This window comes from Myxine glutinosa, chromosome 1 (genome assembly GCF_964187855.1).
Source record: "Myxine glutinosa chromosome 1, kmMyxGlut1.1, whole genome shotgun sequence".
NCBI classification, from domain to species: domain Eukaryota; kingdom Metazoa; phylum Chordata; class Myxini; order Myxiniformes; family Myxinidae; genus Myxine; species Myxine glutinosa.
The window spans coordinates 237,920,849-237,948,065 of NC_136261.1; the positions used below are offsets into that span (position 1 = coordinate 237,920,849).

A 27,217-nucleotide genomic window follows, 5' to 3' on the forward strand; every position below is an offset into this window, starting at 1 on the left:
TCCCTTCGATTGGAGTTTCCCCATGCAGAACAGCACGGCATTTCCCTCAGTTTTAAGGTGAAAGTTGTACATTTACAAGCGATCACGATAAATATACAGCAGTAGTCAGTAGACCTGTTTATTTAGATTTTGTAGCTTGTGCGTCGGGCTTTAACATGGCGCCTGTTGTCACTTGATCGCTAAAACTGAAACCGAGTTGGCCAAACTCTGTGTATAAAGGCCTCTGGTGCACTCTTAGAAAGGGCAGCGATTTTAAATAGCTTGAAGCTGCCATTGTCATACTGATATATTAAGTTATAAACGTGCTTCAAAATAATCCAATGACAGTATTAATTTGCCCATCTTGTGCCCAATCCATTCCCACCTTATTACTTGATTTGTCCATTAAACCCGTGTCCTCTTAAGGATGATGAATAATCTTCGATTTGTCAAAGCAAAATAATCATGTTGTCAACTGTCATTGCATCCTTCCCTTGAGATGGTTCAGTGGTCAAGATTATTTAGCAGAGCAGATCTGCTAAATAATCTTAGCATTTCTATAAACCGTTTGACCTCCATTTGACCTACTATAAACCATAAGTGCAAAAAATGGATATCATTTTGTCTCGTAAGTTTACGCAAGGCGGACTGGATCATTATTTGTGTTCGTAGCCAAAACTCATGAAATTAAAAACCTCGAATATATTCTCATGTCACTCCCTTATCCAAGACTCTTCAAATATATCCCCCTGTCATTCCCCGATCCAAGACCTTTCCAATGCGGAATGGATCATCTGTGTACGCCAAGCGGTTATTGCATGATTGGCTGAAAGACAGATACAAAATATAAACGAAAAATTGAGGCATTGGCTTTCCAGATGTATGCGGAAGGACAACAACTATACAGGTGGAACCACGACGACAAAACTATTGATTTGCAGCACCAAGATCGTGGCATTCGCCAGGTCATACGGTCAGATTATGTCTTAAAAACCCACCAACATCAAGTCGGGGAAAGCAGTGGGACTGTAGACAGCAGTACGCTGGTGGGTATTGGTGTACAATGTCGACCTCTTCGTGTATTACAATTATATTGCAATATAATTACAATATAATTGTAATTACAAGGTTGTCAATTGTAATTGTCACTCAAGCTTTTGGGTCTCACTATCTGCCATGATCTTTCCTGGGAAAACCACATTTCCAAGCTGGCCTCCAAAGCCAGTCGCCGACTGGGCATCCTCCGTCGTGCGAAGTCCTTCCTTGGCACACCTGAGCTCCTCACCACATACAAGGCTTTCATCCGTAGCTCAATGGAATACTGCTCTCCCCTCTGGGCTGGTGCTCCTGCCTCACACCTAGCTCGTCTTCACGCTGTTGAAACCAAAGCTTTCAGAATCATTGGAATCTCCTGCGATGACGCTATCTCCGAGGGCCTTTCACTTACTCACCGCAGGCAGGTTGGTGGTCTTTCCGTCTTCTACCGACTCCTCTCCGGCCTTGCTCCCCCAGCTCTCTCTGGGCTCTGTCCCCCAAATATTCCTGCAGGTCGCACAAGATCTGCCTGCAACCCTCTTATGGTTAAACTGCCAAAATCAAGACTCTCTGCTCACCTTCACTCCTTCATTCCTCTTTTCTCCCACCTCTGGAACAAACTCCCTCACTCTCTTCAATCCCACTCCTCCCTCCAGGTCTTTAAAACGGCTGTTCACCACCATCTCTTATCTTCCCCAATCCAAAACCTTGATCTTTTCTACCCCCGCTAATTTCACCCCAAATCCACTTTTTTGAGGTGACTTTTGTCTTCTTTCCTGGAAGTCCTTGGTGTCCTTGCGTTTTATACCTATCCTGCCTCCCCCCAGGCCCTCTGCCTCCCACACATCTCCCGATGTCCCTGCCCTCAAATGTTGTGTTTGTGTGCTTCCTCCCCTTCTCTCCCCATCTTGTCGACCGCTCCCATTTTTATATACTTTGTTTACTTGTTTGTTTGATTTGTTTGTTTGATAAATGTTAGCTCTTTCACGAGCCTCGACTCTGTATACAAAAAAAAATTAAAATCTATAGTTATAAGAGATGTTTTTCTGTCTGTCACCATTCTTCTCAGAGATGGCTGAACGGATCTATGGCAAACTTTCAGAGGTTCACTTGTGAGTGTTCTAGCCAAACCATGTTTTTGAACATTTTGAGAATTGGATTTTCTTTTTAAATCGCTCCATAGCGCCTAAACCTTGGTAGCTATGTGAAAGACCATATTAAATGATCCTCGACCCCATTACTTAGTGTAGAGAAGTGTTTTAGGCATCCACAAAAAAATAGAATTTTAAATTTAATTTCTTCAAGATGCCAATGGGATGCGAACAGCACCAGGGAACGCTGGGTACCCCTATTAATATACTATAACAAGATTGACCGCACTGTTGCCACAACCTGTGACAAAATCCGGTAACGGGCCGATTGGGAAACGTACATTTAAAGCACTTTTAAAAGACGAGCAGCACGATTGGGAAACACACATTTAATGCACTATGAAATAATTTGCGGAACGTAATGCTTGATTGCCATATCCTGACAGGCTTGATTAAACCTTACTATTATTCGACATATGATTCGATTTTGGAGGTCCCTCATCTTCAATAACACCCGACCCAAACAAAGCCAATGCAAATCTATAGTGGAAGTATAATCAGCAGAGTCCTCCAGGCCTAATGTGTTACACCCACCAGAAAACCAAGATAGCGGCCATATCATTTTATCACAGTGATTATGGTGGGTGGAGTCGAGCGACGGATGTGAGTGTGGTCCAGCAGCTGGCTGACCAATGGGTGCACATTTCAAAAATCGACCCCCAACAAGAAGAAGAAGAAAAACAACAACAACAACAACAGCAACAGCAGCAATGCAAAGCTCTTGTAAACCCGTGACATGTCGCAGGTAAAAATAATGATCAAACAGCCGAATTTTTTTTTTTTTTTTTTTAAATGTGAAAAGACCCACTGAGGAACAACCACCCTCATTTCAGACAGTAAATTATTGCGTAATTCACAGCCTCCACGGCCTTTTGTGCAGAGTTCCTCGGAGCAACACTCTTCTCTCTGGGCTAGGCCTAGCACCCCAGTATCACATCTCTCTCCTAAATTCTGTGGAATCTAAACCTCCCGACGTTGTTGGAATCTCCCACGACGAGGCCGAAGCACCAGGTCTGTTGCAAGTAGGTTGGTGGTCTCCGTTTTCAACCGCCGCTTCTCTAATATTGCTCCCTCTACTGTGTCAGTCCTCCAAACCTCCACAGCAACTCCAGTATGTATGTGTTTTTCCAGTAACCGACCCACAAGGCTCAATAATTGCCCAAATTGTATTACAATGTGCTATTAAGATGTTCTTCTGCACATGTTGTTGTTGTTAGTGAATGCATATTGGATGGGATTCAATTCTGGATTTGCTTCGCAGGTTGCATCTACTGAGGTGCGGCTGTGCCGCTGATGCAGTGGCTCCTGTAGATTAATGCAGGAGTTTGTAATTTGTACATGCTGCTGGCAATAACTCGTTTTCTCTTTGTGAAGGACAAGCTGTGGAATATTTAACCTCCAATTATAAGTTACCAGACATGACGCCCAGTTTAGCATCCATCCGATTGACAGGGCACACGTTGATCATTGAGGTCCTGCAATACCTGAGAAATAAAACACCAAGATGACAACATATATACATCATCTTACTATAATTCACCAAATGTCCGTCTGTCCGTTCGAAGGTACCGCAAAAACGGCTGAACCGATTGCAACGATATTTTGGGTCTGTATTCCTGGGACCCCTTGGAGTAAAATAGGCTATATTGTTTTTCAAAATTTTCCCCAATTTTCCAAGTTTTCCAGTTTTCTAGTTTTTCCAAACACGATGGAATTATATTCACCGATATGAACAGTGATGTGGCTTTTGTTGAAATTATATGTACCAGGAGAGAGTAGATCGACTCCTGACGAACTCTTCCGATATAAACGTGCGGCTCCGAAGTAACATGGCAGCGTGTGCAAAGCGACTGAGAAACAGGTGTAGCGGCCGCTTCCATGTTACAGATTCGGCGCGCACTCTTCACACATAAACGTGCGACTGAGAAAGACGTGTCGCGGCCGCTTCCGTTTTGCAGAATTCAATCTTTTTTCAAAATTGGCGCCATGTACTGTTTAGATTTTGATGATTTGCGTGTGATATGATTCAACTGATGTTTATATAAATCGATTAAAATAAAAAAAGCCTTCAATTTCTGATATTTTTCCTTTTCATTTGGGCTTCCCAATTGAAGCCCCCACCCATAGGGTGGCTACGGTTGCTTGTACATAATAATGAGATTGACTCAGATCATTCACTCATTTTATAGCTCACCTGGAAAAAAATTGTTCAGGTGAGGTATTAGCATCACACGGGTCCGTTAGTTAGTCAGTCAGTATGTAACCACTCGGATCTTCTTCTCTGAAACTACACAAACAATTTCGATGAAACTTGACCACAATCTTCATCATCCTTGATGTACCAATTTTTGGTCATGGCATTAAAAAAAAATCAAGATTTAAGAGGATCTATCGGGGGATTTGACCCCCACCACCCCAAAATAGGTATTTGCTTGCTTCTCCAAAACTACACAAACAATTTCGATGAAACTTGACCTCAACCTTTATCACCCATGATGTACCAACGTTTGTTCACGGCATTAAGAAAAATCAGGATGTATGGTGGTCTATGGGGGCTCAAAGGGGGTCCAGGTTTGACCACCCAAAATAGGTATTTTATTTCTTCTCTGAATCTACATACATCATTTCAATGAAACTTGAGCAAAACCTTAATCACCAGTGATGCTAAAACCAAACTTTGTTGAACTACTGAGAAATAAGGCCCCCTGATGCTTTGCAAATTCCATCAGAAAATCGCATATTAAGTTGGTAAATTTAAAAGTCAAAGGTCATTGCAATTCTGGGATCGCTACTTTTGACGATTCACCCGATTTACATGTAACTTGGTAGGAATCATCTCTGCATGGTGCTTTCACAAGAGTTCGCTCAAACCATCAGCTAATTTATACATTTTGTGGGTCAACCACGCTTACTAGTGCTTCCCTGGTTCTACTAGGTGAACCTTGGGCAGTGGTTCTCAACTCGTTTCAGTCCACGGACGACCAGGCCATGTATAAAACATTTTTGTAGACGACCTCCTTTTTGAGACATGATAAAAAGAGTTGACAACAAACATTTTGGTTTGAAATTTATTTCTCAGGCCGTGTAACTTTGGACAATGTTCCTGTGGACCACCGAAAAAGGTCACCATGGACCACCAATTGAGAACCATTAGTCTCGGGTCATTGTCCTTATTATTAGCCCCCGTTGGACTTAGTCCGAAATGGGGGCTTATGGATTTGGTCTCGTCCATCCGTCCGCAACCATATCTTGGAGATGTATGGACCGATTTTGTTCACACTTGGCTCAAAGACAATACATGATGGTATACATAAGCACATCATTTTGTTTCGTGATGCGATCAAAGATGGCCGACTGTCCGCCAATTTAGTTGTAAAATACCCAATGTTGAACATGTCCTCAACCATTTCTCGAACATGCATTTGCCAATGGTCAAACTTGCCACACAGAAATGAATGATGGGTTTTCATATGCTTGTCATTTTTTTTCGAAATCAGATCCAAGATGGCTGACTGGTGGCCATTTTGTTACTTAAACATGTCTCCAACAATTTATTGGACATGCATGGTCTGATTTTGTTCAAACTTGGCACAAGCACAATACATGATGGCATACACGTGCACCTCACTTTATTTTGCGATCTGATCACAAAGATGGCCGACTGGTAGACTGGCAGCCATTTTAGTTGTAAAGAACTCGATATTGACCACGTCCTCAACCATTTTTCGGACATGCATTTACCGATCTTGTTCAAATTTGGCACACAGACAATGAATGATGGGATACATATGCACGTCATTTTTTTTTTTCAAGATCAGATCCAGGATGGCCGACTGGAGACCATTTTGTTACTTAAACGTGTCCCCATCTATTTCGCAGACATTCATGGACCGATTTTGTTCAAACTTGGCACAAAGACAATACATGAGTATACATATGCAGAAGAATTTGCTTTGTCATCAGACCAAAGATGGCCGACTGACAGCGTTTAACTCCGTACAGCAAATTTCTAAAACCACGGCGGGGGCTATGACATTTTATGTCATTTAATTCTTGTTTTTATTTTTACTTTGGCTTGAATCCCATTGAGAATTTGTGGAAAGACTTGAAGATTCTTGTTCATCGACCCTCCCCAACCAACTTGATGGAGCTTGACCAAATGTGCAAGGAAGAATGGGAGAAACTCCCCACATCCAGATGTGCAAAGTTGACACATATACCGAAGAAGACTCGAAGCTGTAATCGCTGCCAAAGGCGCTTCTACGAAGTATTTAATCAGGGGGGTTGAATACTTATGTAAATTAGATATTTCTTCATTTAATTTTTAATTATCTTATAAACATTTAAAAAAATAAAATTCCAATTTGACATTATGGGCCATTTTGTGTAAATCAGTGACAAAAACATCTCAATTTAATCCATTTTGAAATCAGGCTGTAACACAACAAAATGTGAAAAGGTCATGGGGTGTGAATACTTTCTGAAGCCACTGTATATACATCCATATTACATGATAGATAAATATGAGCTGGATCTTTGCCAGTATGGTAAATGGATTTCTCTCATCTCTGGGATGTAGTTTTTGTGTACTGAGAGAAATTGGCATTTTGTGATGTCCATAGATTCCAGACGTTGATAATATTTGTTTGCATGCTCCAATTTATTTTATCTCTGCTGACTGCTTTCTGTGCCAGTTGATGCTGATGAGATAAGAAGGCTCGGAAAGCGCTTTCGTAAGTTGGACCTGGACAACTCGGGTTCCCTCAGCGTCGACGAGTTCATGTCCTTGCCCGAGCTACAGCAGAACCCCCTGGTACAGAGAGTCATTGACATCTTTGACACGGATGGAAATGGCGAGGTCGATTTCAAAGGTGTGTTTTATTTATACGTCAGTTATGATGTGTTGCTATGTCAGTCTGTTAGACATTTGATGTTTCGAGGAGCTTTTGTCTGGTGTCTGTGATGTTGTTTCATGTTCAAAGATACAGACTAACAATCTCTTGCAAATGTAACTTATATTGACAATGCTACCATTGATGTGAGATAAAAGTGCAATATCATCAATTGGTCTGAAATGCAGCTTTTTACCGGCTGTTTGAAATTTTTTGCCTCCAGATTAATGATGTGCTGCCTTTGTGTATTTATCCAACTGATATATCAAATGTAGTCAACCCCAGAGACTTGTCGGTACAAAGTTGCTGATTCATCTAGATTTTGTTGGGCCATTTGATGTACGTAGCCAATAGTACATCTTTATAAAGATGAGCAAAGAAACAAGTGTGTGGAGCAAATGGCTCGCAGTTAAAATATTGAAACTATTACGTCATCCAAATGGGGTGTGTGATACCTGGTAAGCAAGTGGCTTTTTGTTTTGGATGGACGTAATTGAATTTCTTCTCAAGAGTAACAACTAAAGGAATGTAAGTTGGGTTTATAAATGTGTGTAGAATGAGTAAAAGCCTTTCAAAATATGATGTTAAACACTTAATGTGAAACTCCAATGAGGATGACGAAGGAAACGAGCCATGAGGAGCCATCTGATAAATACTCTTTTTAAGTGGCAGAATTTTTGACGAGTCTCATCAAACGTTGCTTTGGTCTCTTTTGCGGCTCGGCAATGGAGTGGGTCAAGCCTTGATGCATTACCCTCACCGATGTGAGATTGACTCCGATGGCTACTCAGCGGAAAATCTCCTGCTAAGGAGAGGCAACCTGTCTTGATTCAGGTCGACAATAAATTGTCAAATACTACTCCACCGATTTTGTAACAAACAGAAAGAGCAGACCCAGCCTCCTCAAAATGTTCTGCAATAAAAGTAAATAAATCCTGTCAACCTTGAATAGCCCTCGTATACAGGGTTTTTCGAAAAAAGTGGACTATTTGAATGTTTTATTGGAGAGAAATTACAAAAGGTAGCAAGTTCAGTTATACATTGATGGAGACCATACACCATGCCATTTTCAAATCACTCATTATGCTGTTTGTAATTGACATTTTCAATGTGTGCTCCACCTTTGTTCAAACAAGCTTTGATCCTGACCCCGAAATTATCCACAGCTCTGCTGTAATTGGCTAGAGTGGTAGCCTGAAGGTAGACCTCCACCTCCTGCTTCAGGACAGCCAGGGTTCGAGGTTTGGTGGCGTAAACTTGACCTTTGGCAGCGCCCCAAAATAAAAGATCCAATGGATTCAAATCCGGGCTGTGGGGCACCCACTCATGCGCTGTGCCTAGTCTGATGACACGATTTCCAAACAGCTGGTGGAGCACGTCGATGGTTTAATCTGTAGTGTGCGGTGGTTTGGAGACTAGTTGAGCAAGCTCAGCGTGGAATCGGCGTAAGACCTCGCGGTACCGCTCGCCGTTGACTGTCGCCGTCTTACCATTGGCGTCCTCAAACCAATACGGTCCCAGCAAACCCCATCTGACATTGAATGCACAGAAGCAAGTGGACTTGGGGCTCTTGAGAGACATCTCAGACACCTCCTCAGGACGCTCAGCACCCCAGAAGATGCTATTGTGATTGTTGATAGCCCCATTCAAATGGAGGTGTGCTTCATCACTGAACCACAAGGAGTTGATCCAATTTGGGCACCTTTCCATTCGGTCACTGAACCAATCACACATTCGTCTTGTCATGTTATTCAGAGTTAGTTTATGCCTTACAGATATGATGTATGGCTGGAGCTTGAGTTCAGAAGTGAGAATGCGTCACACAAATGAGGTTGAGATCGTCGGTGCTTGAGAACGCCGACGGTGGGATTTCTTCGGACTTTCGACAGCAGAATCTCTCCCAAGATCAATGTTCCCTTGGCCCTTGGTAACAATTGGTGGGTGGGCCATTGTTGCCTTTATTTTGATTTTTCATGCTTCCATGTGCTTGGAAGAGCTCCACAAACCGCTGAATGCTCCCATTGGAAGGTCCATTACAGGTGTGAACATTGTAATACTGACTATCATTGGCGCACCTGCACGTAGGATTTTGTCTCAAACCACAGTCACGATTTTCACTTTTTGTTCCACTGTGAACACCATCGTTGACGTAGGGTCCTACTGACTACTTGTTAGAAATGGCAGACCACCACAACCACCACCATAACCTGCAAGAGAGATGGGTATAGCATTAGAAACAACAGAATACAAGGCGGCTGAAATAGTCCACTTTTTTTTTTGAAACATCCTGTAAATGTACTTATCTGTACTTACCTCATTGTTACCATTATGTTAATTTGATATCCACGTCCCTTTTTTCAAAGGAAACTTTAATATTTTATTTTTATTAGCAAGAAATTGAACCGATGCTTGGGGACACAATGACTTACTTTTTTTTCCAGTGATCTCTAACGTTGACGACCTAAATGCTGAAAGGACATTGTGATTTATGTCTCCATATGAAGAATGGTATAATCTAAGATGTACTGCCCCCTTCTGGCATGCATCACCACAGCACTCTTCCAGTAAAATTCCATCGTTTGGGACAAAGCCGAGACGAGACTGGCCCTATTCTGCTCTTGCTTCATCCGCCATCTTTTCCTTCCACCAAACCCCAGCTCCCCAAATTGCATGTTTGTTTTCCAGAAACGTTCACATTGTCTTTAGCTGAACACTCGCCACCATTCATTCACCCCACCCCCCTCTTGAATATGAATTCATCTTGCATTCATCCCTCATTCACCACCATTCATTCATTTCCCTCTTGAACCGCAATTCATTCAATCATCTTCCCCAGTCTGTTGTCTCCGGCCTTTCCCTCCTGATCCACAAGTCTGCTGTCCACTGCCACATCATCGTCTCTCACATTATTACCTCTGGGATTTTCTGCACCCAAATGAGACTCTGTCCTATTTTCACCTCCAACTGCTCTTCTCCTGACTGTGCATGTGCATCCATGCATTCTTGTCCATCTATTTCCCATATTTTGCCACTGCCTTTCTGTTGACCATTTGCCCCGTTGTTATTCTGCTTTCCATGAGCTTTGGAACCTATATGGAAGAATGAATGTGCATGAAATCCACCATTGTTGGTCTTGTGTTTCTCACCGTGGCATAATAAATGCAATATCTATTTTAATTCAAACGTTTGCGCTGGAAATTCGCCAAAACCTTTACATGTGGGCACCATGTGCCTGTAATGGAGAGAGACCATGATGCACATATTGTGCTTACTGAGTGTTGTGCAAACTCATGAAGTACCTTTTCATGACCATGGAGATGAAAGACGAGGCGCTTGGTGGAACATTCATTTTGAGAGTGAAGTCCTGTGTATGAAGCAAGCATGCACATCACGGAGATCCTTCATTTGCATGCTGTGCTGTGCACACGCCTTGTTTTATATACCTTTCCCAGCATTCCATTTTGATTTCCCTTTGTCGCCTTCCATGGCTCTTATGAATTAGGTATCAGGCACAGAAGGCCATTTCACAATATACTTGGGTTGATGGAACATGCTTCGAGATGTAGTTGGGGGGAGGGTGGGGAGGTTGGAACTTATTGGGTATTGCCGAATGTAGACAGAGGTTCTAACCCCCATTAACCCTTCTCAGGCCTATCTCCTTCCGAGTTTCTAGTTTTTCCTTTCACTTGTGTAATTGAGAGCTTGCAGCTGTGTCCATCTTGTTAACCCCGTGTCCTCCCCTTGCTCTCATTCTTTCCCACATCCCACATTTTTCCAAGTCTCCCTCTGTTTTGCAATTACATTTATGATCATATGTAAGTGTATAAATCTACATGTCTTTTACTTCACAAATCTGGCTCGACAATAAAGTGTAGATCGTTACAAAGGTGGACCGGGGTTATGTTTGCACCCCTGTTTGTCTGTGTCTGTCTGTCTGTCTGTACGATATCATTAAAAGTTGTGGATGGATTCAGACGAAATTTGGTAGACAGGTCGGGTGTGTGATGAGGACAAATTGATTAGATTTTGGTGAAGACCCGGAACCGGATCCTATAATTTTTTAAGGAATTCCTCACCATTGAGAGATCGGGCCAAAAATGATATATAGCATGATATCTCAAAAAGTTATGAAAAGGTTCGGACGAAACTTCGTGGACAGGTTGGCTATGTGATAATAACAAGCCAATTAGATTTTGGTTCAGGTCCGGATGCTGATCCGGCCTATCAATGCGATACGAAAGGTAAACTGTTCCGCCTGGTGGAGGTATGTGCTCCACCGAGTGCCGTTCTAGTTTTAGATGAAAACCACAGTAAATCGTGTGATTTGCCTGCCTCACTTCCTAAGATCACTGTTGTTGTTGCTATTGTTTGATGTTGTTGGTCAATGAAGTCATTTTCAAAGCTCTTGGGAAAATTTTGATACGTTTATCGAAATTTGTCACAGTATACTGACTACAGGTGCAATATAACCACATGTGATTCAAATGCTTATATAATAAAGTTTTTACTATTTAAACTGTTTGCTGCTTTCTGTGTGGGTAAACTGTTAAAATATTTCTGTGAAAAATCCCTCTGCAATGGTAAAAGGCACATTTCAAGTAAAGCGTATGTCAAGTTGGCTTGAGCATTTCAAAGGCCTTCTCGGAAAACGGTTTGAGCCCTCTACGGAGAGTGATCGAACAGAACTTACTGTTTCTGGACTTTAAATATCTCAACTTGTCCTTTTACCTTGAAAGAATTGAGGTTTGTTGCTGAGTCGGTCAAATGCCAAAAGCCAACTGGTATTGATGAAACACCTGCCACTGCCACAATCTGGAACTGATTCCTTCCACTAACCTTTGCTCCTGTTGTACAAATCAACTTTACTGACAACGAATCACCATCCTGTTGGACCAAATCACAAACTGTTCCTATTCCAAAGAAAAGTGATTTAACAATGCTTCGTAATTGCAGAGTAATATCACTTGTACCAATTGCAGCCAAGATATACAACCAGCTTCTATTTGATCATCTAAAGTCACACTTCATCCAAACCAAAATTGTTTCAGGAAAGGTCGATCCACACTTTCCCAAATTCTGCCCCTATGAAGAATTGTTGAGGAGATTAAAGATTCAAACAGGAAAGCTACAATTATATTCACTAGCAACGGTACCCGCCCTATGGGCAGGGCTTCAATTGGGAGGCCCAAATGAGAAGGCAAAATATCAGAAATTGAAGGCTTTTTTTATTTTAAACGATTCATATAAACATCCGTTGAATCATATCACACACAAATCATTAAAATCTAAACAGTACATGGCGCCCATTTTCAAAAAAGATTGAATTCTGCAAAACGGAAGCGGCCGCTACACGTCTTTCTCAGTCGCTTTGCACACGCTGCCGTGTTCCTTCGGAGCCGCACGTTTATAGAGGAAGAGTTCGTCAGGAGTCGATCTACTCTCTCCTGGTACGTAGAATAAACAGTATTTGTAGAATTTCAACAAAAGCCACATCACTGTTCATATCGGTAAATATTATTCCATCGTGTTTGGAAAAACTGGAAAATTAGAAAACTTGGAACAATTGGATAAACAATATAGCCTATTTTACTCCCAGTGGTCCCAAGTATACCCACCCAAACTATCGTTGCGATCGGTTGAGCTGTTTTTGCGGTACCTTCGAACGGACGGACGGACATTTGGTGAATTATAGTAAGATTAACTTCCAAAAGGCTTTTTATTCTTTTGACAGATCTAAAATGTTCCAAGTATTAGGATTATATTGTATTCCGACTCAAATCACCAATGCCATCAAATTGTTGATACCAATACCCAAGCATGAGGTCTTACAGCAGATGGGAAGATGGAATTATTTGACATCCTAGTGGAGGGTCTTTCAGGGTGACACCCTCACACTCTTATCTATTCATTATAGCTGTAGATTATATATTACGCCTTTCTTTTGATTTGTGCAAAGATAGAACGATAATGATTAGCCTGAGAACTAGTCGAATGCATCCCGCAAAGTTCATTGATGATATAGACGACGCTGATCACATCGCACTTGTTTCCGATAGTCTAAAAAGTTCCCAAGACCTCCTTATCTCCTTAGTAACAGCTGCCAGTCTGGTAGGCCTTTCGGTAACAAAAAGAAAAATGAATTTATCTCTGTCAACACACTCTCAGTCACCAACTATCAGATCTGTCAATGACTTTAAGTACCTGGGGTCATGCATCATGGACTTGAGGAAAAGGCTTCCAGATCAGGAAAGGGATAGCCTGGACAGCCTGTAACAAATTAGACCAAATTTGGAGATCAAACTTGACATGCGAGTTAAAATTTGACCTCTTCAGGGCTACCGTTGAACGTATACTTTTGTATGGCTCTGAAACATGAAACCTTCGTGCAAAAATGCAAAAGCATCCTGATGGAACATAGACTAACCTCCTTAGGCATGTCAAAAATATATCTTGGAGGAATCATGACATGTTTAATGATATTTATGATAACCTTTCACTGATCTCTGACACAACTAGGATTTTTTTTGTATTTTTGGGAAGTGTTATACCATTTGCCCTGTACCAAATTAATTCTCTTTTAAGGACCTAGTACACCAACTCCGTATGAGAGTGGCAGGAAGGGTCATGTTATTATCCTCTCTAGGTATATATCGATTACAGTAGATCTAGGCTCGGGCATCAAGAATGTCAGTGATGTGTTCAGTTCCTACGTTTCTTGGAGAGCCTCGCCAAGTTGCTTACAACCAAACACTCAATTCAAAACTGTTAAGGAATGGCTGGCTTGTCAAGCGCTAGCTTGCTGCTTAGTAACTGAACACACCCTGGGTTTGTTCCCTTTCAGTTTAGTGTTAAACAGCATGAGCGACTGTTTTAAAAGGTAATCATACGTGTTTGTGGTTTATAATATTTTTTACTTCTCGTATCCCATGAAACGCCATGATAGGCTATTTATACATGTTACCACGGAGTTTGTTCACTGAGGAAAACTCCTTGGGGATGGGGGAATATTATTTGTATTAAAAATGTTTTGTAACGATATTAATATTATGCTGTTATGAGTATCATTAGTTTTGTTACTACTTTTGTTATTAGAAGCGGCCTTGGGAAAAATGCTACGATTATAGCTATCTTAACACGAATATGCACCTTAACACAGATTTTGCCCAAGGTGGAAAACCCCCTTGGAAGAAGAAGACGACTCCTTTTGCATATTTAGATGTACAGGGCTGCCGAAGCAGTTTCTGACACTACTGGACACATTCCTGGACAGGTCACCACTCCGATGCAGGATACTCAAATGGATCATTTGTCCCAGTAAGCTGGTACTCATTTTGCCGACCTCGGAAGGATGATGGGCTGAGTCATCACCACCTATTGTTAATTCACGCCATGACAGGGGCTTGAAGTCAGCCCCTGAGATCTCAGGCAAGCCACCTTAACTATTAAGCCAACACCAAGCTTAACCAAGGGATGGTGGCAAATGAAGTCGCTACAACCTCCATCGTGTGACCCTTATTCCTACTGTTAAGTTTGGTTGAGATTGGATAAGTAACGACCGAATGTATCGCAGTCCAACAGACAGACAGACAGACAGACAGACAGACAGAGAAGGAGGTGATCGGCGGCTTCAGCATTGCATTTGCGCAATTTATCAGAGGCTTCGGCACTGATCCATATACACAATCCATCAGTGGCTCTGGGCTGGTCAATCTGTGCCATACATCGGCGGCATCAGTGCCAAAGCCATGGTGGAACGAGAAATGTCTATCACAAGAGGAATTGAGAGTTACATTTGTGAAATCCATTGGTGGATTTGGCACCAATCCATCTGCGGCATAGACCATCAGCATTAGCATTCCATCTGTGCAATCCACCAGCTCAGTATCAGCATTCCATCTGCAACATCCATCACCCATACATCTTCATCTCCTTTTTGTAGATTGGCCTGGAGGTGTGCAGGTGAGATTCAGCATTTGACACAAGCTATGTAGGGAGGGAGTAGGGATTAAGTGAGTGGGGGATAAGGAGGGAGAGGGGTGTAGTGGGGGAGATTGGAGCAGTTGAGGTCGGGGGTGGGAGGAGTTAGTTGGGAAGGGAAAATAAACTAATGGGGAAGGGGAGGGACTGAGCAGAGAAGGACTGTTTGGTGTGTGTCAGTGTGCACAAGCACAGGTGAGATGGTAACAGCAGGCTATGATTGCAGGTATAGCAGCTTTTCAGTACAGCACTGCTGAGTGACCATCGTAACATCCCAAACTATCCATGATGGTGCGAGCCAGAACGGTAGCAGTACACATGCGAGGTCAGACTTGATAATCTGAATATGGAATCAATTCAAGGGAGAGGAGTTTAGGTGGTATACATCATGCTGAGAAGGAGGTCAGAGATGCTGTGTGTTCAGGAGATCAAATGGAAAGGGGAAGGAGCGGCGAAGTTGGTAGGAGGATACAATGTGATGTAGGAGGAGATGGAAGAAGTTATGGAGTTAAATCAGTTTTGGAAGAGATCAGCAAGGAGGTGATGAGAATAAGAGAGATGGGAGGATTGTGTAGTTATGGCATGGTTGGTGATCTCGAAAAAAACGGTGTGTTATGTCTTCATGTGGGCCACAGATGGGAAGGCCTGAGGTAGAGAAGGAGAGGTTCAGGGATGCACTCGAGATGATGATTGGAATTGTTGAACTATGATGTGATGATATGCTATGGAATCGGAGGTGATGCTATCCGCTGCAGGAGACTTCATTGCCCATGTGGGACTAATGGAGCTGTGTTAATAGGAATGTGTTGGTTGATTCAAATGGCAAATGAGGAATAGCGAGGGTAGAGATCTGGTAGATCTGATGGTGAGAAAATTGTTTAGCCATAGCTAGTTCATTCGTCCAGAAGCAGGTGAGCTACATGATCACGTACTGGAGTAGACAGCACAAAACGGAATTGGATGTGTTGGTAGTTCGGAAACAACAACTGTGGAGTATCAAGGACTGTAAGGCAGTGGCGGGAAAGCATGCCACAACCTAGCACAAGCCTGTGTTGTTTGTTTTGTGCATGCAGAAGAAGAAATAAGTTGAGAAAGTGGGCTGGAAGACTATCAAGTGGTGGAAGAGCAAAGATTTTACTGCAAGGTACAAGGAGAGGGTGAAGTCAAAGTATGAGGAACTTGGTCAGGAAGCCAAATACTTTGTGGAGGAGTGGACGAAGTATGGAGAGACATTTCGAGGAACTGCAGAAAAATCTGTGGCTGAACATCAGAAAAGGGTACAATGTCAAGGGATATATATACCAAGTGTGGTTGAAGGAGGAAGTAGCGAAGGCAGTCTGTGAGAAGGAGTAGGTTTATAAGAGGATCGAGAAGATCAAGGATGTAGGAGGACAACCAGATGCATGCATAGTTACAGCACTTGTAGGAGAATGATAATAATAAGAAAGCAGCAAAGAGCTGTGAATAAGGCGAGGAATGATATGGAAATGGATGTGTACAGCAAATAATATGAAGATGGTGGGAAAAGATGATGTATAAATTGGCCCGAGATGGTGATGAGGATGGTGATGGATGTGGAAGATCAAGGATCTATAAGGGAAGTTGGTGGCGGAAAGAGTACCAGTAATGAGGGTATGGGAAGGATATTCCAAGGAGCTGTTGAACCAGAGAAGAAGCAACAGTGAACTGGAGCTAATGAGTTATGCAGATGGGAATGTGGAAGTTGTGAAGATTACAGAGGGGGAGGTACAGACAGCATTAAATACGAAGAAGGGGAGAGCGCCAGGTATTGGTGAAACGAACAGAGTACCTGCCCTACGGGCAATCTAGTTCTAAGTATGCAACACCTTCAGACACCTACCTTTTTGGGTGGTGTATAGGCAATTACAGCTCCCTCAATCATAAATAAAAAAACACGGGTTACGTACATGAAGCAAAAACATGCCGACTGCTTATAGTTCAAAACGCCCCACTGCACTGGAAAACATGAGGACAGGAATACTGTACTGTAAAGGATGGGGACTTGTAATACCCTCTCCCACCTGGAGGTGGTGCTGCACAACACACATTTACTTTGAGAATTTGCATCCCTCCGCGTCCCTCTGCCTCCCCCCAAGATGGCCGGCAAAGATAAAACACCCCTATACACAATTTGTGGTCATGCTGATCCTATGTAGCAAATCTGGATATAATCGGGCCAGAACTGTAGGAGGAGTAGTGCGACAAATAAACACACAAACAAACAAACACCGGTCCATGAAACACCGTTCCATGTCATAGTAAGGATATGTGCTGAGATGCCAATTGTGGGAAAAGGAGTTGGAGTCAGTTAGATGAAGAGGTTGAATTAATGTATGAGGATAGGTACGATTCCGAAGGAGTGGTGGACCAGTCTAATTGTTCCAATATTGAAGGAAGGGGAAGGAATACATACAATATCTGGGGAGGTACAGAGGCATCACACATCTAAATCATGTCATGAAGTTCCTAGAGAGGATTCTGCATGGGAGGCCAAACGAATGGGCGTAGAAGGAGATAGGTGAAGAGCAAGAGTTTAGAAAGGGAAGAAGGATGATGGATGTGGGATGTTTATGGTGACACAGTTAGAGGAGAAGAGGTTGGGGATGCAAGGTGGAAAACTCATGCCTGATATATCCAAATTGTGCCTCTTTTTACATGAGAATTTAAAGAACTGTACGACATCAATAATGCCATGACGTACTGCATCTCCCATAACTTTTAATTTGCAAGAAGCATCCTGTATTGTAAATCAATTGAGTGCACTGAAAGAGCATCTGGTTCTTCCTTTTTGACTTGAGTATCCACTTCATTTCTCTTTCCTTGAATGTCAACACCACCATCATATCCCATGAGCCACAGCAATTGCTGAGATGAAGGCACAGGCAAAATAACTTATCTTTGGTTGCAGCAGTGAGAGTGTTTGAATCGGCTTTGGTTACTCACATAATCTCAACTGACTCTTCATTGCAAACATAACCTTCCCATAGAACCAGTTGTTCCTTGTTGGTGATGTCTCGCATTTCATCTGCAGGTAACACAAGCCATATGCAAAGCCTTTCATCAGTTGATACAAAACTTGCTGGCGGGGTAGCATGATTAGTTCAATGATGATAGGCGGAGACATATAATGTTTCGAGTGCAACACCTGCCTAAATTATGGAATGTTTTCAGAACGCAACTTCATGAACGCAAATAAATTTCTTTCATCTGCATATTTTCAACAGATGACTAAACCTTGCTTAGCAAGGTATCTAAGAGGAGTACAGCTATTTTAGAAAGTCTTCCTTGTGTTTCTTTTGTGTCTGTCTATGTTGATGTGATATTTCAGCAAAGCGGGCTGACAGAATGACCTAGAAGTACACACACTCAACTCTAAGCTATCTAGCCTGGGTTTGAATCCCGACCCAGCTATAATATCCCTGCACCATGAACAAATTCCTTCTCTGACCAGCAGAGGGCATCAGCGGCACAGCCGCACCCTCAGCCAATGATGCTACCCCGCAGCCTTGTGCTACATATGAACGAAGAAGAATATTTAAGCAGCAACACTTTCCTGATTGATAATAATCTCTCATAAATTGAGTACAAACTAGCTCATTGATATACCCCTCAAGAACCAGTCCGGTGCCTAGTTGCTGCAGATATAATAATATATTTTGTGTGCTTTCTTGGCATATTTGTCAAAGAATAGAAAATATCGTGCCAAATAGATTAATTATCCAAGATAAAATATATTATCTCGGTTCTTAAGCTTTTAAATGACGACAAGTCAGGAGACGACGATGGTTCACGAGCGAGCGGTATTCAATGACAAAGGACGGACTATAACCGAAACAGGCCCGGACAGGCCAGGCCCGGAAATGTCAAAACGAAGGTTACTGACTTTAAAATGAGATAGAAAATAATGTATAATCAGTTATGAGGTTAGTTAGCTACACAATACCGAAAATTCGGTGAAAAATGAAATGGGGGAAAAAATAATTAAATAAAAGAAAATAAATAAAATGAAGAAAAAAAAATGAAAAATCGAGCTCTGTGGGGCTAGACACGTGACATTCGCCTAACCAAATATCGAAACCCCTGTCAGATTCCACCAACTCCCTCGGAGAAGATGTAGCTTGAAATTGATTACCCCCTAAAAATACATCTTTTTCGGGCGTGGCTCCTCCCACAATGGGCGCAATACGCCCACTCTAGGCAGGACACAACTAGATCATGATATCAACCTCCCACCCAAGTTTCATCAAGATCGGATGATATCATCAGGTAGTTATGCTGCGGACAGACAGACACACAGACAGACAGACACACAGACAGACGCACACACATGACGAATATAGTGGTCACTTGATAACTTGTGAACCAATAAATCCTTTTATTGGCCCATTGTGTAATACATTATATAAGGCCTAGCGGTTCGATTCTATCGGGTAAAATCAAAATCAAGATGAGTACATTTATCTGTTGATGGCACTTATGGTCATGGATATCCCATCAATTTCCTCTCATGGTAACCTCACAGATGTTCATGGTGAATTAAATAAACTTTAAATTAATTTATCTAAGACAAATTATCTGCTTATGAGAGGGTGACGGAAAATTATTGCAGTACATGGAATCCTCAAAATTACAGAAACCACAATAAGTGATGTTGATCATCCATCATTTGTTGGGTTGATTATAGATAAGCGCCTCACTTGGAAAAATCACATTGAGAAGGTTGATAAATGTATACGGTAAAAGGTTGGTATTTTATATGGATTGTGAAACTTAGTCCCAAAACGCATTTTGATTTTAATTTATAAGGCATTTACACATATTGCATGTGGAATATAAGGCATTTACACATATTGCATGTGGAATATAAGGCATTTACACATATTGCATGTGGAATATAAGGCATTTACACATATTGCATGTGGAATATAAGGCATTTACACATATTGCATGTGGAATATAAGGCATTTACACATATTGCATGTGGAATATAAGGCATTTACACATATTGCATGTGGAATATAAGGCATTTACACATATTGCATGTGGAATATAAGGCATTTACACATATTGCATGTGGAATATAAGGCATTTACACATATTGCATGTGGAATATAAGGCATTTACACATATTGCATGTGGAATATAAGGCATTTACACATATTGCTTGTGGAATATAAGGCATTTACACACATTGCATGTGGAATATAAGGCATTTACACATATTGCATGTGGAATATAAGGCATTTACACATATTGCATGTGGAATATAAGGCATTTACACATATTGCATGTGGAATATAAGGCATTTACACACATTGCATGTGGAATATAAGGCATTTACACATATTGCATGTGGAATATAAGGCATTTACACATATTGCATGTGGAATATAAGGCATTGACACATATTGCATGTGGAATATAAGGCATTTACACATATTGCATGTGGAATATAAGGCATTTACACATATTGCATGTGGCATATAGGGCATTTACACATATTGCATGTGGAATATAAGGCATTTACACATATTGCATGTGGAATATAGGGCATTTACACATATTGCATGTGGAATATAAGGCATTTACACATATTGCATGTGGAATATAAGGCATTTACACATATTGCATGTGGAATATAGGGCATTTACACATATTGCATGTGGAATATAAGGCATTTACACATATTGCATGTGGAATATAGGGCATTTACGCATATTGCATGTGGAATATAAGGCATTTACACATATTGCATGTGGAATATAGGGCATTTACACATATTGCATGTGGAATATAGGGCATTTACACATATTGCATGTGGAATATAAGGCATTTACACATATTGCATGTGGAATATAGGGCATTTACACATATTGCATGTGGAATATAAGGCATTTACACATATTGCATGTGGAATATAAGTGTGAGGTAGCATCTCTGAAACTAATTTGAAATGTATAATGTTAACTCAGAATATGGCTTTGCGCACTATTACATTTAGTACAGTTATGTCACCGTCAAAGCCTTTGTTTAAAGAATTGCATTTGTTGAATGTTTTTCAATATTGTTTCGATTGTCTGTTTGCAAATGTTTCTGTTTGTTTTGTTGTCTGTTTGTCTGTTTTTGATAAATAACAACCTTCCAGACTCAATTGTTCAATATTGTTCTTTAACACAACATGAGTATCGTACCAGACAAAAGGAAAGTGGAAAACTGTATGTACCAAAATGTCGCACATCTCTTGGGAAATTTTCTATATCATACGGAGGTGGTAATTTATGGAATGAATTACCATTAGATATGAGAAAAAACCTCGTGACACTGCTTCCGTAAAACTCTTAGAGTATTTAATATGAGATTAACTGTGTGTTAATAAATCACACAGATTAAAATGTTTAATTGTTAAACGTGTCAGACCTGATTAGCATCTTGTACTATTTTCTGGTTCCTATTCTCCAATCATTTTTTACTATTTTTAAAAACGACATTGTAGACAAAGTGTTGTTGATTTTGATGTGGATAATAATAAAGTTCAAGTTCAAGATGTGCAGCTGTCAAGCACACCACCTAGTACTGCACTCAGTCGGCGACTTCACATTGTATTCCAAACGGAAAAAGTTTGTTTGCAATTCGAATCTGCCTTCGGAAGAGGGTGCTGCGGTTTTGTGAGCAGGCAACGTTGAAATTGCTTTTATTTCGTCGACGTGAAGTATAATGTAAATGTTTTATTTTTGATGAGGCTGAGATGAAGTTAGGGGGTCGGTGTCTCCCTTGCCCCCAAAATGTTTCTACACCCACACCGACCTAGGCAAAATAGTTTATGTTTACTTAAATAACAACTAAGATGCAAGGACAGAGTTCCACTCTTTGAGCCTTTATTTATGTAAATATAAATAAATAAGTAAATAAACAAGAACTATGTCATGCACAGCACGATACTTGCGAAATCCCTAAAACAAGTTGTTGGCCTATGATGACCTCAAAAATAATTGGTGGTTGAATTCAGTCACCTGGTATGCAAATCCTCTTAAAATTTTAGTCAATCAGATGAAAATTGAGGATTTTAGAAATTTGGCAAAGTTGGTGGCTCGTGTGCAGCCACCCGGCTTCTTGTTGCATCATTTCTGTGGGCGTGTCTGCCGCTAATGCAATGCCATAACTATAACCAGTATAACCAGTAGTACAATAACCAGTGTAAGCAGTATAACCTCTATAACCAGTTATCTGATATTCATTTTTCCGACCTTGGAAGGATGACAGGCTGAGTCAACCCCACCCGGAATTAATTCAGTGGGATTCGAACTCAGGACCTTAGGATCCCAAGCCCGCCTCCCTAACCATTAGGCCAACACCAGGTATGGCAAAGTTGATTCAGTTTTCAAGTCAATCGGATGAACATTGAGGATTTTAGAAATTTGAAAAAGAGTGGTTGACCTTTGGCCTATGTTTGGCCTACATGAAAGCCCACAAAATCTTGTTTCTCACAGTCTGAGAGTCCTTTAGGTGCTTTTTCGCAAACTCCAAGCGGGCTTTCATGTGTCTTTCACCGAGGAGCGGCTTCCGTCTGGCCACTCTGCCATAAAGCCCAGATCGGTGGGGTGTTGCAGTGATGGTTGTCCTTCTGGAAGTTTCTCCCATCTCCACACAGGATCTCTGGAGCTCAGCCAGAGTGACCGTCGGGTTCTTGGTCAACTCTCTTACCAAGGTCCTTCTCCACCGATTGCTCAGTTTGGCCGGGCGGCCAGCTCTAGGAAGAGTCCTGGTTGTTCCAATATTCTTCCATTTAAGAATTATGGAGGCCATTGTGCTCTTGGGAACCTTCAATGCAGCAGAGATTTTTTGTAGGCTTCCCCAAATCTGCGCCTCGACACAATCCTGTCTCTGAGCTCTGCAGGCAGTTCCTTCGACCTCATGGCTTGGTTTTTGCTCTGATATGCATCATCAGCTGTGAGACCTTATATAGACAGGTGTGTGCCTTTCCAAATCATGTCCAATCAATAATTGAATTTACCACAAGTGGACTCCAATCAAGGTGTAGAAACATCTCAAAGATGATCAAGAGAAATGGGAGGAACCTGAGATAAATTTCAAATGTCATAGCAAAGGGTCTGAATACTTATGTCAATGTGATATTTCAGTTTTTTATTTTTAATAAATTTGCAAAACTTTCTAAAATCCTGTTTTCTCTTTGTCATTATGGGGTATTGAGTGCAGATTGATGAGGGAAAAAGTGAATTTAAACGATTTCAGCATGAGGCTGCAACATAACAAAATGTGAAAAAAGTGAAGGGGTCTGAATACTTTCTGAATGCACTATATGTAGTCATACTCATTTGATGATAAAAGTGACTTCCTCTCTCCTCTGTTCTCCAACACTGTTCATTATAACTGCTGATCAAACTACCAGATCTAATCTCACCGTCAGGTAATGATGTAATGTTCTCTCTGTACTCTGTAATGTCCCAACCATTCTCCCCTCCAGATTAATGTCATCGGCTACTTCCAATTTAACTGTCATAAATCTCTTTCTAACATGTCACTGCACTGCAGCTTCCTTCGTGCATCCTGTCCACAGGAAGGAGTCCAGCTCACCCACCCTACACCATGTCCAAGTGCCATTCCCCACTGGTCCCCACCAGTTTCACACTCATGGAATCAGGCTCATTAGAATGTTGGAGTTCGATAGCATTGTTCGTACAGTCGTTGAAAGTCCTGGAAACTCCTGGGAAGTTGAGGAATTTGCTCAGATAAAAAAAATATTCTGCCAGGGGTTCTGGTCAGAATTGTTAATTCCATGAAAGAGAACGTTACTAATTTTAAGTCCCCCCAGGGATTTATGAAAGCCAGCCGAAATGTTTTCTCGCATTTCATGCATGAATTATGCAAGTGTTTACAGGAAGTTCTGTTTAAGCAGGAAGTAGCTAATTGGCATGTGCACTGCCGATTGTAAAGGGAAAGGAAGATAATTTGAAGAATGTCAAAGCTTTGCTATTTTGATTCCTCGTGGCTGAGTCATGTCGACGATCAGGATTGCTTGTGAAGGAGTTCGTTCACAAAGCCAGATAGATGCAGGATCTATGAGAAGACATTCGATATTGGGGATGTAGGGCATGGCACACTTAGGGGTCACGTGAGAGGTGCCAAGCACCCAAGCATTGTATCACATGTGATTGCAAATGACCGGTCCATCTCCTGCATTAGGGATTTTTTTTGCTGCAACACAGGTATTTATACTCCAGTTGTAATTCGTTTATAATGATTGATTGTCTTCCCAAATCTAATCCAAACATTCATCTATATTGATTCGTTCTATCAAATAACGCTGCAGATTGGATGATTTTTTTATTATTATTGTTAAAATTTATGTTCAAGTGATATTGGAAAATGCAATGTCACTTGAACATAAAAGTCCTGGAAAACAACCTTTTTGTCCTGGAACACTGGAAATTTCATCTTCCATGGCTGTGCAAGCTGCGGATAGTTAGTTTTGGATGGAAGGGTGTTGTAATCATATGAAGGAGGAGGAGGTTGATGGGTATAAACACAGGCTTATGGGATGCCAGACTGCTCTACTATTTGATTGACAAGTGACTTCACACATAGTCATGAAGCCCCACCCTACCAAGGTGGAGTGAATACTAATTTCATCACCTTGGTCTGATTGCATAAAACTCCCTTAACACTGTAATTCCTTGGCTAAGGATTTCCTTAAGTGCTGTTCCATAAACAACCCTTAAGGATAAGGATTTCCTTAAAGTTAAGGAAATCCTTAGGAACTGTTGCAATCCATTGTTTCTCAACAATGGATGGAGGTCCTCAATCCCAAACAGGAAATTAGAGCAGTCTCCCTTGACATATCACGTGCCTTCGATACGGTCTGGCACCTCGCTCTGCTCACCAAACTCTCCTCCTTTGGTATCCATGGAAATCTCCACGCATGGCTGGCGGACTTCCTCTCTAGTCGTAGTCAACGTGTGGCCCTGAATGGGTTTCTCTCATCTCCTCTTCCTGTTCAGGCTGGAGTTCCCCAAGGCAGTGTTCTGGGCCCTGTGCTTTTTCTGGTCTACATCAATGATCTCTCTGACTCTCTTGAAAATCCTCTCTATCTCTTTGCTGATGACTCTACTCTCTGTCGCTCCATTCATCATCCCTCAGATCGGCAGTCTGCAGCCTCCTCACTCTCTGCAGACCTGGACAAAATCACAGACTGGGCAAACAAGTGGAACATGCCTTTCAATCCTGACAAATCTCACACTCTTACTATGTCTCTCCGAAAAGACCGACTGGACATCCCTCCCATCCACTTTCTGAATAATCCTCTCCAAGAAGTTCTGTCACTCAAGCTTTTGGGTCTCACTATCTGCCATGATCTTTCCTGGGATAACCACATTTCAAATCTGGCCTCCAAAGCCAGCTGCCGACTGGGCATCCTCCGTCGTGCGAAGTCCTTCCTTGGCACACCTGAGCTCCTCACCACATACAAGGCTTTCATCCGCAGCTCAATGGAATACTGCTCTCCCCTCTGGGCTGGTGCTCCTGCCTCACACCTAGCTTGTCTTCACGCTGTTGAAACCAAAGCGTTCAGAATCATTGGAATCTCCCGCGATGAAGCTAACTCCAAGGGCCTTTCACTCACTCACCGCAGGCAGGTTGGTGATCTTTTCGTCGTCTACCGACTCCTCTCCGGCCTTGCTCCCCCAGCTCTCTCTGGGCTCTGTCCCCCAAATATTCCTACAGGTCGCACAAGATCTGCCTGCAACCCTCTTATGGTTAAACTGCCAAAATCAAGACTCTCTGCTCACCTTCACTCCTTCATTCCTCTTTTCTCCCACCTCTGGAACAAACTCCCTCACTGTCTTCAATCCCACTCCACCCTCCAGGTCTTTAAAACAGCTGTTCACCACCATCTCTTATCTTCCCCCATCCAAAACCTTGATCTTTTCTACCCCTGCTAATTTCACCCCAAATCCACTTTTTTGAAATACCAACTGCTGTCCTGGAAGTCCTTGGTGTCCTTGTGTTTTATACTTCTCCCACACCCCTCCCCATTCCCACGCCTCCTCCCCCCAAGCCCTCTCCCTCCCACACATCTCCCTGCTCTCAAATGTTGTGTTTGTGTGCTTCCCCTTCTCTCCCCATCTTGTTCTCCGCTCCCTCTTTTTATATATTTTGTTTGTCTGTTTGATTTGTTTGTGAAATAAATGTTAGCTCTTTCACGAGCCTCGATTCTGTATCAAAAAAAAAAAAAAAAAAAAAAAAAAAAAAATGCCAGGCAACCAATCCTTGGCGAGGGGTGATATTATTAGTATTAATGTTGTTTTGTAATGGCATGAATATTATGCCATTATCATTAGTGTTGTTATTATTTTTGTTGTTCGAAGCGGCCTTAGAAAAATGGCACGATTATAGCTATCTTAATACGGTTAAACACCTTAACACGGATTTTGCCCGTGGCGGAAAACCCCTTTGGGGATGGGGCCCAATGAAGTTGCTACAACCTCCATCGTGTGATCCTTAGTCCTCCTGTCATGTTTGATTGAGATTGCATAAGTAACTACTGGATGTATCACAGTCAGACAGGCAGACACCAAATTGCATATTTTCGAATGATCATTTTGTCCATTACCCCAAAAGTAATCAGCCATTTTTGTTAATGGAGTGGTATAAAAGTTTAGGTTATGTAAACTTTGAAGAACTTGGCAATTCCCCTGTATTTAAAGATGAATACATGTTCTGCAGGGTGGCCCGAAATTCGCTTTACCCCTACTACATCTCTTGCACCTCACTCCCTCCCTTTCCCTCTGCTCTCCCCCTTGGAACTTGGCAATTCCCCTGTATTTAAAGATGAGTACATGTTCTACAGGGTGGCCCGAAATTCGCTTTACCCCTGCTACATCTCTTGCACCTCACTCCCTCCCACCTCCCTCCCTCCCTTTCCCTCTGCTCTCCCCTTCCATGGTATGTGGCAACACTGACTCGGGAGAATGATGGAGCACATACAGATACAATGACTGATTAATTATTTGTAAGTACCGCACAATAACCTGTATAATAAGAGCTTAAGAACGAATGCTTTACTGGGGAGAGGGGGTACGACTTTCAAGGCACTCTGTACAACATCTATGCATCTTCGGGTGGTCCAAAAATTTGAAGATTGGATTT

At 41.8% G+C, this 27,217-nt stretch overlaps 1 protein-coding gene across 1 annotated transcript in view; it reads left to right on the forward strand.

Moving 5' to 3' along the window:
- Positions 1-27,217, forward strand: part of LOC137435294 (calcineurin subunit B type 1) — a 60,958-nt gene that overhangs the window by 14,068 nt on the left and 19,673 nt on the right. The window contains exon 3 of the mRNA XM_068128950.2: positions 6,860-7,036. Within this exon, the coding sequence (XP_067985051.1) occupies positions 6,860-7,036 (177 nt within the window). The remainder of the gene's footprint in view (positions 1-6,859; positions 7,037-27,217) is intronic.